The following is a 16,235-nucleotide window of genomic DNA, read 5'->3' on the forward strand; positions in this document are numbered from 1 at the left end:
TAGGAAGCATTTTACTCTGGATGATTCAGAAATATGAAACACTAGCTTAGCTTTGTGAAAGTTAGAATTGGAAAAAAAAATCTAATCAGGCACCAATCTCTGTAGTGTGAGAGCCCCCTAAACAAACCCAAAACAAGACAAGGTCCAACAAATCAGCTATTTTTCTGCCTCCTTCCCTAACAGGGTTGCAGGAAATGTTTTTCATTGTGTACCCATTGTTGATTGGAAGAGTTGCGTAGAACGGATGGAAATGTAAAAACAATGGAGTTAGAATATTTGTAATTCTATATATTGTCAAGGGTGCCTAGTGGTTTGGATGGGTGTCTTTTTATCTTGTTACTTTGCAAATCAAAATAGATAAAATAAATTAAGCATAGAAAGCAGTTTTGTTGATATATGAGATAGCTGTACTCTGTTCTCTTTCACAGCTGCGCTTCCCCATTGCACTAGTTATTATTTTGTCAGTAAAATAACCAGAAAACATATAACTCAAAGATACACAGGAACTAGACATGTTGAGTAAGAAAGTACCTAGTTCAGACACACACATTTTTTTTAAATCACAATTTCCATTTGATGATTGCATATTTGTACTGTTTTGTGCACTAGGCATAACATTATCTTAAAGTTGGTTTGCCAAGCCACAGTTACTTGCAATGTGCCCCCGCCCCAGCATTTTTTTAAAAATAGGGGAAATGTTCATAGATCCCTATTTCACTTCTGCATATCTGCTGACTTTTGGCTGTACCAGAGTCTGAAAAACTGAAGCTTTCAGTCATGCGGGGCCCGTGGGAACGTTAAAATGAAACAAAAATCTCCTGACCATACAGTACTGTAATGAATAAGAGCAATGCATTTTATTTTTTTGAGAACATGGGAAAAGCCTGAACTGTCAATTGAATTACCCACTTTCTTCTGTTCTTGCTGTCTTGAGATTTTTGTGTCACTCTCTATAACCTATAAACAAATTACATCTTTTGTGAAATGTAGCCTTAGTTGTTAGAATTTTTGGAATGGTTGTGACTAGTGATTTTATCACTTCATAATAAAACTACTCAGGCAACACTGATGAAACAGTTACCAAAGCTGTAGTAACATCTATCGCAGATTGTTTTTAACCTATGGGATCTGCCCAATTTCTAACTGATTTTATTTAAAAACCACAAAAAAAAAGTGCATTCAAATAAATTAGAATAACTGACACTGGAAAGGGGGCACTGTTGTAATTTCTGTCATGCATACATGGAGATCCAGAGATATGCATGTGTTTGATTTTTAAAAGTAATTTGGCTGCTTTTTTATTGATAAAACTGGTTTCAAACAAATAAATTAAAAGTCACTTGTATGCACTTTCTGAATGGAAGAAGAATCCTAGAGAAGGAAAAATAAGGAGGATATGAATGACTTCTAAAGGCCAAGATGCAAGCAGGACAAAGTGCACTGTAACCATAATGTTGCTCCATGGAGATCTAATAGATTCTCCTTTTTCCAAACAGTAATGTTGTGATGAAGGAACGAACAGAATCATTGCATATGGAAATGGGTTGTATTCAGGTAACATTACATTCTTTGGAACATAAATAGAGGTGATTAATGTTAGGTTGGATAAGTTCTATGAACACATGAACATTTAGGAACTAGAATGGAGAGTGCATGAGGATGTCAACTGGCTCCTCCACCACTATAGTGCCCTGCACTACTTGTGGACATTATGCAATACTAGAGCTGAAATATAGGGGACAGTAAGAGAATCATTTAATGATACATCCAGCCTTCACAATTTTTAAAAATTCTTTTATATCTTTTGAATAATAATATAAAATGCAAAATTTGAGGCAAAAGCCCACTTACCTGATCTCCTCTAGGCCGGTGCCATCGGATTTTTTGGAGTCTGTAACAGACATGGGGGGTTCAGAGTAGCAGTCGTGTTAGTCTGTATCTAGAGTGCCACTTGAGAGCTGGCTGGTGTGACATTGGGGGATCTGAAATGAAAATCAAAGGTAAATTTAAAATAGATAGATACTGTATGTCCCATAGTCTTGCTATTTTGTGCTTTCAACATTTAAAATACATTTAATTCATATATGTATATATTTACACACACACACACACACCATTGATTTCAATGGGAGTTGAGTGGCTTAGCCTCTTACACAATTGGTCCATTTAAATCCACTTTAACTAGAGATTTTTCTTCTGTATTTCTACAATATGCTGATTAGAGGATTATATCTCTTCATTTTGGATGAATTTTTAGTATTTCTGTTGCCCTTCTGTAAACTAGGTACTGTGATGTTAGGTTGTACAAATATTTTCTTCTTCTGTTTGTATTAAGAACTACCTAATCTAATATTAGACTTCAATTGTAAATGATTTCTAAGATATGCAGTATATGAGTACATATCATAGGGTCCCTAGTGTTTTGTGACCATGATTTTTTTTTTTAATTTCACTCCATATGATTATATACTATTGTAGGAAAGATCAGCTTTGATCTGAGCCAAAAGAAATAGTGCTTGATCATGCAAATCCTTATTCACATGAATACTTCTACTCATAGGAGTAGTTCCATTTAATTTAATGTGACAACTCGCACAAGTAGGGACTACTCTTGTAAGCAAAACTTTGCAGGATCAGGCCTACTTCCAGTCCTAAAGACCAATGTCAAATTAGGCCTAATTTGACAGCCTACTTCCAGTCCCAAAGGCCAATGTCAAATTAGGCCAAGAAAGCATTTAAGGAGGTTGATATTTGCTCTGAAATGTTGTGTCAGCAGCAAATACTTGCTCACTATAACTCCTGCTTTTGAGAAGATACTGGCTTATAATCATGTATACAAAGTGGAATATCTAGAATGTGGAGATTTGAGCCAAACAAGAAGCACCAAATACCATATGGCAGATGTTGAAATAGAGTTGAACATTGATTATTGTGGTTAGACTGCATTGTACTGATTTTAAACTACTGAGCTGCACTGTGCAAAAATATATTTTAGTAACAATTGCTTTGGTCCTGATAAATCAATACTGTACGAAAGTTGACTTGTTGGTTATGGGACTCGTGCCCAACCCAACAAGTGATCCTGGGGATACCACAGTTAATGACAAATTGATCATAAACTGTTCAGAACCACAGACTATTCTAGAAAGAACTGTAGGTTCTTTTCAGAGTGGTAGCTGTGTTAGTCTGTATCAGCAAAAAGAACGAGGAATGCTTGTGGCACCTTAGAGACTAACAAATTTATTTGGGCATAAGCTTTCATGTGCTAAAACTCACTTCATCAGATGCATGCAGTGGAAAATACAGTAGGAAGATATATATATGCAGAGAACATGAAAAAATGGGTGTTGCCATACCAACTCTAATGAGACTAATCAATTAAGGTGAGCTATTATCAGCAGGAGAAAAAAAAACTTTTGTAGTGATAATCAGGATGGCCAATTTCAAACAGTTGACCAGAAGATGTGAGTAACAGTAGAGGAAAAATTAGCATGGGGAAGTAGCTTTTAGTCTGTGTAATGACTCATCCATTCCCAGTCTTTATTCAAGCCTAATTTAATGGTATCCAGTTTGCAAATAAATTCCAGTTCTGCAGTTTCTCATTGGAGTCTGGTTTTGAAGTTTTTTTTTTGTTGAAGAATTGTGACTTTTAGGTCTGTAATTGAGTGTCAAGGGAGGTTGAAGTGTTCTCCGACTGGTTTTTGAATATTATAATTCTTGACATCTGATTTGTGTCCATTTATTCTTTTGCATAGAGACTGTCCAGTTTGGCCAATGTACATGGCAGAGGGGCTTTGCTGGCACATGATAGCATATATCACAGTGGTAGATGTGCAGGTAAATGAGCCCTTGATGGTGTGGCTGATGTGATTAGGTCCCTTGCATAGATATGTGGATAGAGTTGGCAATGGGCTTTGTTGCAAGGGTAGCTTCCTGGGTTAGTGTTTTCCACTGTATTTTCCACTGCATGCATCCAATGAAGTGGGTTTTAGCCCTTGAAAGCTTATGCCCAAATAAATTTGTTCGTCTCTAAGGTGCCACGAGTACTCCTCGTTTTTTTTGTAGGTTCTTTGTTATCCCTTTACTGAGAGAGAAAAGAGTGATTTCTGGGATGTAGATTTGTCTATCTGCTGAACCTGCTGCAATGAAGAATTGAATGATCACACGTTTGTATCAAATACTTGTGTTTTTAGAAGCTAAGTATTCACTTGTCTGACTTTTTTCAGGTACATTTTTACTGGTGAAAACCTTGATTTCAAAGACAGAGGCATAAACAAGGAAAAGACATACAGATAATTCCACCTACAACAAACTGCAGAGTTACAGATATTAGCATGGGAATTATTCATGACTCTTTTAATCTTGTAACTGTCACAAATTTATTGCATAATTTGCCTTAAATCAGTGACATTGTAAAGTTCTGTTTTCAGATCAGTAGCAAGAACTAGACTTAGACAAAGATTAGCTAACAATTCTGAGTTAATAGTTTACTCAGCAGTGATGTAAACAATGGTATAAGGTGACATGTCAAGTGCAAATTGGTCATAAAATGACAAAGTCATCTAACTTGAACCAATTTAGCATTCATTATGGAGAAAATATAAAGAGGGCCCTTCCCACAGTGTAACCAGCTGTTTCCCTGTGGCAAAAGGATGACAGGATTATAAGAGGTTTTTTATCTTTGAGAAAATAACCGATTTTTTAGATGAAGGAAATGCAGTAGATCTAATCTACCTGGATTTCAGTAAGGCATTTGATACAGTTCCACAAAGGAAATTATTAGTTAAATTGGAGAAAGTGGGAATTAATATGAAAATTGAATGGTGGATAAAGAACTAGTTAAAGGGGAGACTACAATGCATCACACTGAAAGGTGAACTGTCAGGCTGGAGGGAGAAAAAACAACGAGGAGTCCTTGTGGCACCTTAGAGACTAACACATTTATTTGGGCATAAGCATTTGTGGGCTAAAACCCACTTCATCGGATGCATGGAGTGAAAAATGGGACCAATCTCATTTAACATTTTTATTAATGACCTTGGCATAAGAAGTGGGAACGTGCAAATAAAATTTGCAGGTGACACAAAGTTAAGAGGCATTGGCTATACGGAGGAGGACTGGAATATCATTCAAAAATCATAGAAGATTAGGTTTGGACGAGACCTCAGGAGGTCATCTAGTCCAAACCTCTGCTCAAAGCAGGACCAACCCCAACTAAATTATTCCAGCCAGGGCTTTGTCAAGCCAGGCCTTAAAAACCACTAAGGATAGAGATTCCACCATCTCCTTAGATAACCCATTCCAGTGCTTCACCACCACCCCTAGTGAAACAGTGTTTCCTAATATCCAACCTAGACCTCCCCCACTGCAACGTGAGACCATTGCTCCTTGTTCTGTCATCTGCCACCACTGAGAACAGCCTATCCTCTTTGGAACCCCCCTTCAGGTAGTTGAAGGGTGCTATCAAATCCCCCCCTCACTCTTCTGTAGACTGAATAAGCCCAGTTCCCTCAGCCTCTTCTCATAAGTCACGTGCCCCAGCCCCCTAATCATTTTTGTTGCCCTCCGTTGGACTCTCTCCAATTTGTCCACATCCTTTCTGTAGTGGGGGCCCAAAACTGGACGCAGTATGCCAGAAGTAGCCTCACCAGTGCCAAATAGAGGTGATAATCACTTCCCTCGATCTGCTGGCAATGCTCCTGCTAACGCAGCCCAATATGCCGTTAGCCTTCTTGGCAACAAAGGCACACTGTTGACTCACATCCAGTTTCTCATCCACTATAATCCCCAGGTCCTTTTCTGCAGAACTGCCGCTTAGCCAGTCAGTCCCCAACCTATAGCAGTGCATGGGATTCTTCCATCCTAAATTCAAGAAGAAGAAGAAGATCCTCACAACCTTGAAAACTGGAGCAATAGAAAGGGGATGAAATTTAATAGTGCAAGGTAATGCACTTAGTGACGAACAACAAGAATTTTTGTGATAAGATGGGGATTTATCAGTTAGACGTGACAGAGGAAGAAAAAGACCTGGGTGTAATGGTTGATCACAGGATGACGATGAGTGGTGGCTGCTGGCTGGGTGCCCTGCTCTGAAGGCAGTGCTGCCACCAGCAGCAGTGGAGAAGTGTCTGTGTTTGATCTTTGTGCTGGGAGGGGTGGCTATAGGGGAGCTAAGGCAAATTTTGGGGTGGCTATAGCCCCCTCAAGCCCCCACTAGCATTGCCCCTTTGGCTAATAGAAGTAGTTATTACTGAAAGAGAAGTGTGCTGTCTCTGTTATGTACCATGGGGTTCCCTTTCTGTTGATAACCTCTCTACTGTAATCAATCTTGGGGCTGAACTTTCACAGATTAAAGTAGGTGTAAACCCTCACTTTAGGGTGGGTAATTGGTTAAAGTAACCCATAAGCTATAGATAAAGCTACAATCTTTGTAAAATGCCCTTTATTACCTCCCATTGTCAGTGACTTTAGACTACTTTGGGTGGAGGACACATTACAGCAGCAAGTAAAATAATTTTTTGTGCTAATTAGCACTCATTGAAACAGCACAGAAACTAATTTTCTTGCCCCTTTTTGAGGCAGGGATTGAGGCACATAGGCAGGGAGTGTTCGCTCTGTTTTGTAGCTAACAAAGGTACTTGAATCACTAGCGTTAGCAAACTAGTACTTTTACTTGGATCAAGACTAAATTTTTCAGCCATAAGTGCCTAATTTTAGGTAAATAAGTTAATATTTAGGCATCTAAATAAATGTAGCCTGATTTTCAGAAGTGCTAAATACCAACAATCTCCACAGAATTCAACAGAAGTATGGATCCTCAGTGCGTTTGAAAATCAGGCCAATTTTATTTAGCTATCTAAATATGGGTTTAATGCAACATATTCATAAATGATCTGGAAAAGGGGGTAAACAGTGAGGTGGCAAAATTTTCAGATGATACAAAACTACTCAAGATAGTTAAGTCCTAGGCAGACTGCGGAGAGCTACAAAAGGATTTCACAAAATGATGGGGTCTAAATTAGCTGTTACCACTCAAGAAAGAGAACTTGGAGTCATTGTGGATAGTTCTCTGAAAACATCCACTCAATGTGCAGCGGCAGTCAAAAAAGCTAACAATGTTGGGAATCATTAAGAAATGGATTGATTGATAAGACGACAGAAAATATCATGTTGCCTTTATATAAATCCCTGGTATGCCCACATCTTGAATACTGTGTGTAGATGTGGTTGTCCCATCTCAAAAAAGCTATATTGGAATTGGAAAAGGTACAAAAAAAGGGCAACAAAAATTATTAGGGGTATGGAACAGCTTCCGTATGAAGAGAGATTAATAAGACTGGGACTTTTCAGCTTAGAAAAGAGACGACTAACGGGGGATATGATAGAGGTCTATAAAATCATGACTGGTGTGGAAAAAGTAAAAAGAACTAAGGGTCACCAAATGAAATTAATAGACAGCAAGTTTAAAACAAACAAAAGGAAGTATTTTTTCACACAGTGCACAGTCAACGTCTGGAACTATTTTCCAGAGGATGTTGTGAAGGCCAAGACTATAACAGGGTTCAAAAAAGAACTAGATAAGCTCATGGAGGATAGGTCCATCAATGGCTATAAGCGGAGATGATGTCTCTAGCCTCTGACAGGTTTCAGAGTAACAGCCGTGTTAGTCTGTATTCGCAAAAAGAAAAGGAGTACTTGTGGCACCTTAGAGACTAACCAATTTATTTGAGCATGAGCTTTCGTGAGTGCTTTTGCTAAGTAAAGTATTTAGGCACTTAAACCCCAGATGCAGGCACCCAAGTCTCTGAGCCAGAGAGAAAGTGAGAATGACTGTAGTCCAGTGGTTAGGGTGCTCACCTGAGAGGTGGGAGACTCCAGGTCCAGTTTTCCTACCCCAATCACTTATTATTTATCCGCAGTGGAACAGTTTCAGGAGAGACTGAGGGAGCCCCACATCAGAATATCCAATAGCTCAGTTGTTAGAGCACCCCACTAAGAGGTGAGAGACCCCTGTTCTAAAGTTATAAGGTGGGAACCTCCTCCTCTGGCCATTTTGGGTGGAGCACAACATTCCTGCAAGAAATGCCTTAGACGCTTAAGCAGCCTAGAGTCAGGCAGCTGGTTCCTGTTCTTGGGTCACTAAGCAGAGATAGCTGCCTCCCTGCTGCCAGACTTAGACGCTTATCTACATGAGAAGGGCAGGGCTTACCACCCATGCCTCTCACTGGCTACCTTACATGAGTTCCCACCTAGCATGTGACTTTGTGGATCACATTCTAAGGTGCCCATCTCTCCCCATTCATTGTATAGAGTGCCTAACTTGGCTTTGTGGATCGCAGTGTAGTTCCTGTACCCCAAAGTTAGGCCCTGTGATGCTCAGTGTTGCAACAGCTTTGTGGATCTCACTCCTCCTTTACCATAACCAGTAACAGACTGAGATCACTTGCTCGGAAGGAACTATAAAATGAAAGGACTTATTAAGAGACATAAGAATAATTTATAATCATGGAGAAACAAAGTTTATTTCTAATAAAATTAGAAAATTCAGTTTTTCTATATCTTTCTTTGTAAATACAGGGTTTTACATTAGCTGTTCCAATTCACTTCCCTCCACATGAGACAGTCCTGCTGAAGGAAAGCAGAGAGCTGGAGTCCTTACTGATCAGAGACCATAGGCTCTGTCAGTGCTCACCTCTACAACAAATTGCTGACCTGACTGTGCCCAAGAAAAAGCAGCAACTTTAGAACCGTACCTTCCCTGCCCCCAAGTATTTCTGGCAAGCGCCACTGAGCATTGGGATGTGGGGAGGTGCTTGACAAATGAATCCAGGGCAGAATTCTATTGTTTGATGAGGTGGCTATAAAAAAAAGTTACCAAATAAGTGAAGTCTTCAAGGCTATTTCTCCCATCAGGTTATTTCAGTTTCACAAACAGAGGAAACAGCTTTGCACTGTACTTCACTACAAAGAAAACCAATTGAAAAAAAAAATCATGAAACTCAATATCTCTTCCTTCCAAAAATGAATAAGAATAATGGTGTCTTGCAATTCTTTGTATATGTGACATCATCCCATATCTGAGCCCACTGTCTAAAAGCTTTCAAATGTTGACAGTAAAAACATATTATTTAAACATTAGAATCCTGGGTCAAAGTCATCCCTGGTATTACTCAACGACATTAAGCTCTGAAGATTGGACTTGAGGTCAGGAGGGGACACTGCCTGGTCATGGACTGGCAGCGACCATGCAGTCACCCACAATTAACCTGGCTGCACCAGATCAGTCATAATCCTGTGGAGCTCTTAGATGCTTTGAATAAAGCCATAGTGTGGTCATGGACACTGTGCTACATTTCTCCACTGTCTAAGCATATTGTTGTTGTTACTCCACTGACTTTACACTAGAGATAAATGTAATTCCTTATATTAAGTTGGTTTGAAATAACTTTTCAGGATTTTGGTCTCAAAAACACAATTTGGGGTGGGGGTGTCAATATTTTTTACACTAAAAGATAATCAAGTAATTTAAATCTTCATTCATGACAATTTTCCTTAACTACCGGATCCAGTAAATGAAACAAGTGAAAAAGTTGCTTGTGGTCTTTTTTCCTTTGACTCAAGGTAATACCACAAATTAAGAATAATTAAGAACAAAGGTGGTATAGAAAATATCAAACCTCTATGTCCAAATTCAACTCTGATATAAGACAACACATTTGCCATTAAAAGTTGGGTTCAACCAGGGGCAACGTGGAGAAGCCTTTGGGGACCAGGGACAGCCTGTGTGGAAGGGAAGCTGGTAGCTTGTTGGCAGGGAAACGAACAAGACCCTGGAGCCGACCCCCACCCCCGCTCATTCTCCTGTCTCAGGGTCTATGAGAAGGGGCCTCCTTCATCCTCCGTCCCCTAAGCCTGTCACATTGCTTCCCTGCTGGTGCCCCTGGCAGCTACCACTTCTTTCTTCTGCTCCTCTCTGAGCAGTCCAAGCTGGCTGGCTGCCACTCTGCCAGCAAGGAGAGCACAGGGTGAGGAAGAGGAGGGACAGGCTCCCTGCTCAGTGTCAGCAGTCCCGCTGGTTGCGAGCCATCGCTACAGAAGAACCTCTGCTCAGCCCCAGCTGCAGCCGGCCTGCAGGCAGGCTGCCTTGACGTGGGTGGTCATTTGCGAGACCCTCACCATCAGCAGACCTCCAAGCCCCCTGCACTCATTCTCTCAGACAATGAACTGGGTTGGTGGCTCCCGGTGAGTGAAGCTCATCCAGGGCCTCACTGTTAAGGCACAACCAGGCCCCGAGACAGTGTGAGGCTTCAACCCCCACCCCAGAGCGCACAGCCTGGAGCTGTGCGCAATGCGGCCTACACACTTCCCCCACTCCCAGACTGGGCAGCCTGGAGCTGTGCGCAATGCGGCCTACACACTTCCCCCACTCCCAGACTGGGCAGCCTGGAGCTGTGCGCAATGCGGCCTACACACTTCCCCCACTCCCAGACTGGGCAGCCTGGAGCTGTGCGCAATGCGGCCTACACACTTCTCTCTCTCTCTCTCACACACACACACACACACACACGGCAGCGTGGGGCTGTGTGCGATGGGGCCTACAAACTTCCCCAGCCCAGACCGTCAGCATGGGATTGTGCACAAAGGGGCCTACATGCTTCTCACACAGACACATACATGGCAGCAGGGGGCTGTATACGCTAGGGCCTACACGCTTCCCCAGCCCAGACTGACAGCAGAGGGCTGTGTACAATGGGGCCTACACACTTCACTCACACACACACACACACGCACGCACGACAGCATGGGGCTGTGCACAATGGGGCCTATGCACTCTTCCCCCACCCCCATCCAGATTGGGTAGCATGGGGCTGTGTACTATGGTCCTCCCCACTTTGGAGCTGACACAGTCAGACTGTTTGAAAGGGCCTCCCTTCCTCGGCCTCCCTCACAGACCCCCCTTATTTGTGCAGTGCACAGGAGTCTCTTCCCAGGACTGGGTAAGGTGGGACATTCAGAAAGGGCTTCTCTGCACATACTTCCATCCCTACTTTTTGTTTGGGCAGTGCAAAGCTATGTGTGTCGTGACCTTCTCCCACTCCTCCAGGACTGAACAGAATGGGGCTGGGTGAAGGGGCCGTAACAGAAAGTGTTACTGCAGTGTCATCTGACCTGCATTTACTACAGTTGTATGAATGAAATGTGTATCTTGTTAACTGGAACGGGTATTTTTTTTTACATTTTGTTCAGCAGCATCATGATACTATCAGTACATGGGGCTTCTATACAAAATTTTAAGTTAGTTTCAGTCTATTATTACTTGTCTAAAGTTTTTAGTATTATGGCATGTTTAACATTTGTACAGCAAAGATGCATGCATTACTAATTCACAGAAAATAATTGATTTTTTTAGAAAAGGAATTAGGGGTGAAAAATATTTATTAGGTCTTCTAGTCCTTTCTTCCACTTGTGCAGGATTAATCTCTTCAGTATAATTTGTCAAGCTATCTTCAGTTCTGATAGGAATTTAGCATTATTGTGCTTTCTCTGAACACTGATCTACTAATTCAGACTGCTACAAAGCAGAATCTCTAAATCTCAAATCAACAATTAGTAAATTATTCTTTTCTCTCTTTCAGCTTAGGTCCTCCTCAGAAAGAAGATAAAGGTAAAGCAAATTTGTTAGTCTCTAAGGTGCCACAAGTACTCCTCGTTCTTTTTGCTGATATAGACTAACACAGCTACCACTCTGAAACCCATCTTTGAATGGGCTTCCTTTCCTTCAAATTCCGATTATGCTTTAGAAAATTATCTACCACACCATTGTAGCTTTAGGGTAGAATTTTCAAGAAAGCCTAAACCCCCTTAAAAAGAAAAGGAGTACTTGTGGCACCTTAGAGACTAACAAACCCCCTTAGGCACTTTTAAAAACCCTAGACTTATTACTCTCAGTTTCCTTATCAGAAGGAGACAAAGTTTTCTCACTTCAGAAGATTGTTTTTATCCAAACAAGAAAACAGTTGAAGAAATTTTTTCTCTGAACCTGGCAATTTAGCCAATTTTTAAAAACCATTTAGGTCTGAACCTGGATTCTGTGCACAGGGACAGGCTCTGCCCACATCAAGCCTCATTGCAGGATGGGGACATTGGTCACTAGAATAGGTTTAGTTTAATTATAGACAACTGATTCTTTTACCCCTAATTATGCCATAAATTTTAAGTCATATACAGTTTTGACTGGACCTTCTTTGCTTAGTGTTCATTGGCTGTTTGCCCTCAACCCTCCCCCTCACTCTTCACTTGAGCTTCACTGCACACTTGACCATCTTCACCCCTGCCCTTCCTATTTGGCTTATCCCCTCTTATTATTAATTAGTATTATCATAGCACTTAAGTACTCCCTCCCCCCACACACAGAAAAAATGGAACATGACATTTGCTGCCATCACATTGTTCACTGTTTGTGTGTTCTACCCCATGTCTGTCTTGTATATTTAAATTATAGCCTCTTTGGGGCAAAGAGTCTTGTACTCTATTTGTACAGTGCCTAGCACATGGGGACCCCATTCTCTAGGAACTACTATAATAAACATGATTAATCATACGATATTTTGGAAGGATGAAGAGTAAAAACTGAGTGAGAGAAATTTCCCCACCATTGTTTTAGCAAATATGAAAGACATGATGCTGGCAGCCACTCTACACTAGAGCTCCTTTCATTGGGAGCGCTGGTGAAGCTGCAGTGGTACTAGAGCAATGGTATGCAGTATCCCTAAAATGGTCAGTGTGGGCAAGGCCTAATTGTCTCACTCAGAGATTTGATGGTCCAAGACATGTTGTAAACCTTCAGACTTCTTTTAAATTTAAATGAAATTTAGAGAGCTTTTGTAACTTTACATTTCTGATTTTAGTTTCCGGGTCATTTTAACTTTGATGTTTTATATTTTTAAAATCCTAGCTGTAATAGAATCATGTTAATCAATTATCAACACATTTTGTTGGTCTCATTTTCTTGCAATTTGGAAACAGTTTCAAACTTTGTATTCTGCAACCTTCGTAGTCTGAATTGACTATAACCTTTTATTCATAACTGCTACATTTCTAATCAAATTCAAGATCTTCCCCATCATATAAGCCAAATGTACATGTCTCAATTATGAGAAATTAAAAGGAGACAAGCTCATCTTCTGAACATTAGAGAACTTTGAAAATAAAATGCCTACAATCAGTAGACCAAAGTTTAATTAGTGAGGAAACCTTCAGTGCCTTTTGCTCCCAGTAATGGTTTTAGTGACAAGATTGTTCATTCTCTTTCAACAGAAAAATTTGAAAGTTGGCAGTGTGTATTTTCTATTATCCTATCTATTTTTATATCAAGTTCTGGGGAGGCAGATATGAAACTACTGAGCTGTACAGAAAACAGTAAAGTCACCACCAGCAGGTTTACTAAGCTTTTTATAACAAATGTTTTTGAATTTTTTTTTAAGTATAAAAAGCACTCCACCATCAATTCAAAAATTTAAAATTCAAAGGATTTCACCAGGCTTTTGAGGTTAGTCTTGCTAAACAATTTTGTAATCATCCTAACCATATATGGAGAATCAAACTAAAGTAATTCCAAATGCATAAGGAAGCCTTTTTGTAAGATTCAAGTTGTTCAGCACTAAGTATGTGGGGGAAATTTCAGCTTGACATAAACATTGACCTAAATGCTTGGGAGCACTATCCTGTACATATCACGAAATATCTAGGAGGATAACATTCATTTTGCAAAATGTGTATCCCTTGTGTATTATTATGGTACCCACTATTGCTATTAATTGCATGTCAGGATTCCAGTGGTATCCTTAGGCAGCAGAAAAATTGCCTTTGACTAGGGCCCCCCCTACTGCAACTACATACAATATATATTTATAAAGTGCTTATCCAACATTAAAATGTACAGTTCCATGGAGACATCCCATCCCCACCTGGTACTTGCAAAGGAGAGACCTCCATACTTCACCTTCCTATTCCCATAAACATTTCCTACTTGAGCATACTGAGGCCCCTCAATCATCAGCTGGTCATCCTGAAATCATCCCTCACCTAGATTCCTGTCCCATAATTACCACTTAGCCCTCCAGACAAAATATCAATTTTCCTCACAGCACTGTTGAGAAAATTGGTTGGTTTTGTACTGTCTCCTGAAATTAAGACTATGGGGAACCAGAGAGGGAAATCATCTCCTCACCAAGATGCTCTTCTAACAGCACCTGCCTCCATTTATATCAGGAAGGGATTGGTTGCTCAGGTATCTCAGGTGGTGTCAGCTACCATGTTAAAACAAGAAACAGAAGGCCCCTGTCACAGGTCCACTCACCGCTAGGGCAGCATCTCCTCCTGACTACTCCAGTGATTAACTTGATCCTGGACTGACACCCCTTTCTGTCTTCTCATTCTCACTAGGCCCCCACTCAGTCTTTGGAACTCTACATATTGTGACTTTGCCTTCCAGACAGGAAACTGTACAGCCCTTCCAGGCTATCAAAGTGCCACTGGATCAGCTGTCTTCATCCACACCCCACCCAAGGCCAGGTCTTGTACCCCTTTCCCAGCAGCTGATAGGTAAGCCCAGGTTCCCCTACTACTCTGGGTTCCCAATCAGAGACCCTATGTACAACCATAATCTGCTTGCTCCAAGACCCTGTTGTTATTTCCCTGGACTCTTTTCTAATTCTCTGCCCTCCCATCCTCTTTGGGTTGATTAACCCAAATTCCCTCCTCCAAGGGAGTGACTACTTAATTCTGCCATCATCATTGTTCCCCCTCTCTCCCAGGAAATGACTACAGGCTACTTCTTCTACAGCAATCTTCTGACTGCAGCTTGCTGGCTTTATACAAACTTTCTACCATTGCCCAGCTGGCCTCAATCATCAATCAGCCTTTAAAGCCCTGGCTCTCCCTCAGGGGCAGCCTATCAGGGCAATTGACCTGATTTAACCTGCTCACCTTGTGTGAGGGTGGACACTGTATTACAGTATCACAAGTGGATGGAGCCAAACCATTAGAGGACTTTAAAAGTCAAAAAAACCCAACACTTTTAAAACTTCCAAGTAAATAAATGTATATGCTCTGCATAAGGCTAACCTTGAAATTCACCTAGAAGCTCCAGATAGCACTGAATGTAATCACCTGCCATCTGAGTGATGCAGGATGCTATGATCCCATAAAATCTGTAATGGCTTCCACCTTTACTTTTGGTTTCAATTCAAAATGTGGGTTATAATCTTGGAAGCCTAGAATGATGGGGAACTTGAGCTATACACATTAGCTTTTGTTTTTCCTTGCTCTTATAGCATCTGTACTACTGTTGAGCCATGGCATAAAAAGCAGAAAAAAGGCTGTTGAAAAACTGAAGGAATAAATATATTGTCAAAAATTTCTTGTATTATTCTAAGGATTTAAAAATAGATAATTACATAGCTCATTAGTCACTTAAAAGTTTGGACTTTTAGGCACACAGTGTGTTTAGTAGCCCTGATTTAGAGACAATGGGCCAGATCCTGAGACAGATCCCCAGACAGAGCTCAAATTGACTAGAGCTATGTTGTCTCACACCAGCTGAGGACTGGCCCACTGTCTCATCCTCAGAGACGAGGGTTTATGCATTTATCTCCCAGTAGTGTTACTAAGAATTGCAGTCCAGCCTCCTCATGTCTCAACTTTAAATTACACTCTGCAAATAAATAATAATCCCTTTTTGAAGAACTAATTAGCTATTTGCCACCTTTCAGGAGCAGAATCATACTTAAACAGGAAAGGAGAAAGCAAAAGGTAAATTGTTATAGCTATTTATAATTATTTTACACAACTAAAAAAGGTTTAACATGAATTTCACATGCAGATAATTTTTCAAAGCAGTTGAAGGGAGGTACAGTGCTATGGGATTAGACTAGTGTGCATACCTTCAGAGTAATTTTTCAGGGCAAAAATATTTTGTCTAGGAGAGCTTCAAGCTGAATTCTTGATTTTTAATATTATTTGTGTATGTATTTCTATGCATAAAAGTCCTGCAAAGTTTAGTAATTTCTTACCCATTACAAACATATGCCCGTTATACAGATATGACTGCAGGAATGGCTTGCAGATTCACAATCCTCAAATACTTGGTCATTTCAACTAATAGCTAATTACAGATAGATGGCATTCTTTCTGGGGTTAAACGTAAGAATGTTTAAGTACTTTTTTCTGGCTTC

General features: G+C 40.5%; 1 protein-coding gene across 1 annotated transcript in view; it reads left to right on the forward strand.

The window, feature by feature from the left end:
- The first annotated feature begins 10,219 nt into the window (after window positions 1–10,219).
- REDIC1 (regulator of DNA class I crossover intermediates 1) overlaps window positions 10,220–16,235 on the forward strand; it is a 30,180-nt gene continuing 24,164 nt past the window's right edge. The window contains exons 1-2 of the mRNA XM_048836952.2: window positions 10,220–10,242; window positions 15,774–15,813. Of these exons, the coding sequence (XP_048692909.2) occupies window positions 10,220–10,242; window positions 15,774–15,813 (63 nt within the window). The remainder of the gene's footprint in view (window positions 10,243–15,773; window positions 15,814–16,235) is intronic.

The sequence above is a fragment of the Caretta caretta genome, chromosome 1 (assembly GCF_965140235.1).
Source record: "Caretta caretta isolate rCarCar2 chromosome 1, rCarCar1.hap1, whole genome shotgun sequence".
NCBI classification, from domain to species: domain Eukaryota; kingdom Metazoa; phylum Chordata; order Testudines; family Cheloniidae; genus Caretta; species Caretta caretta.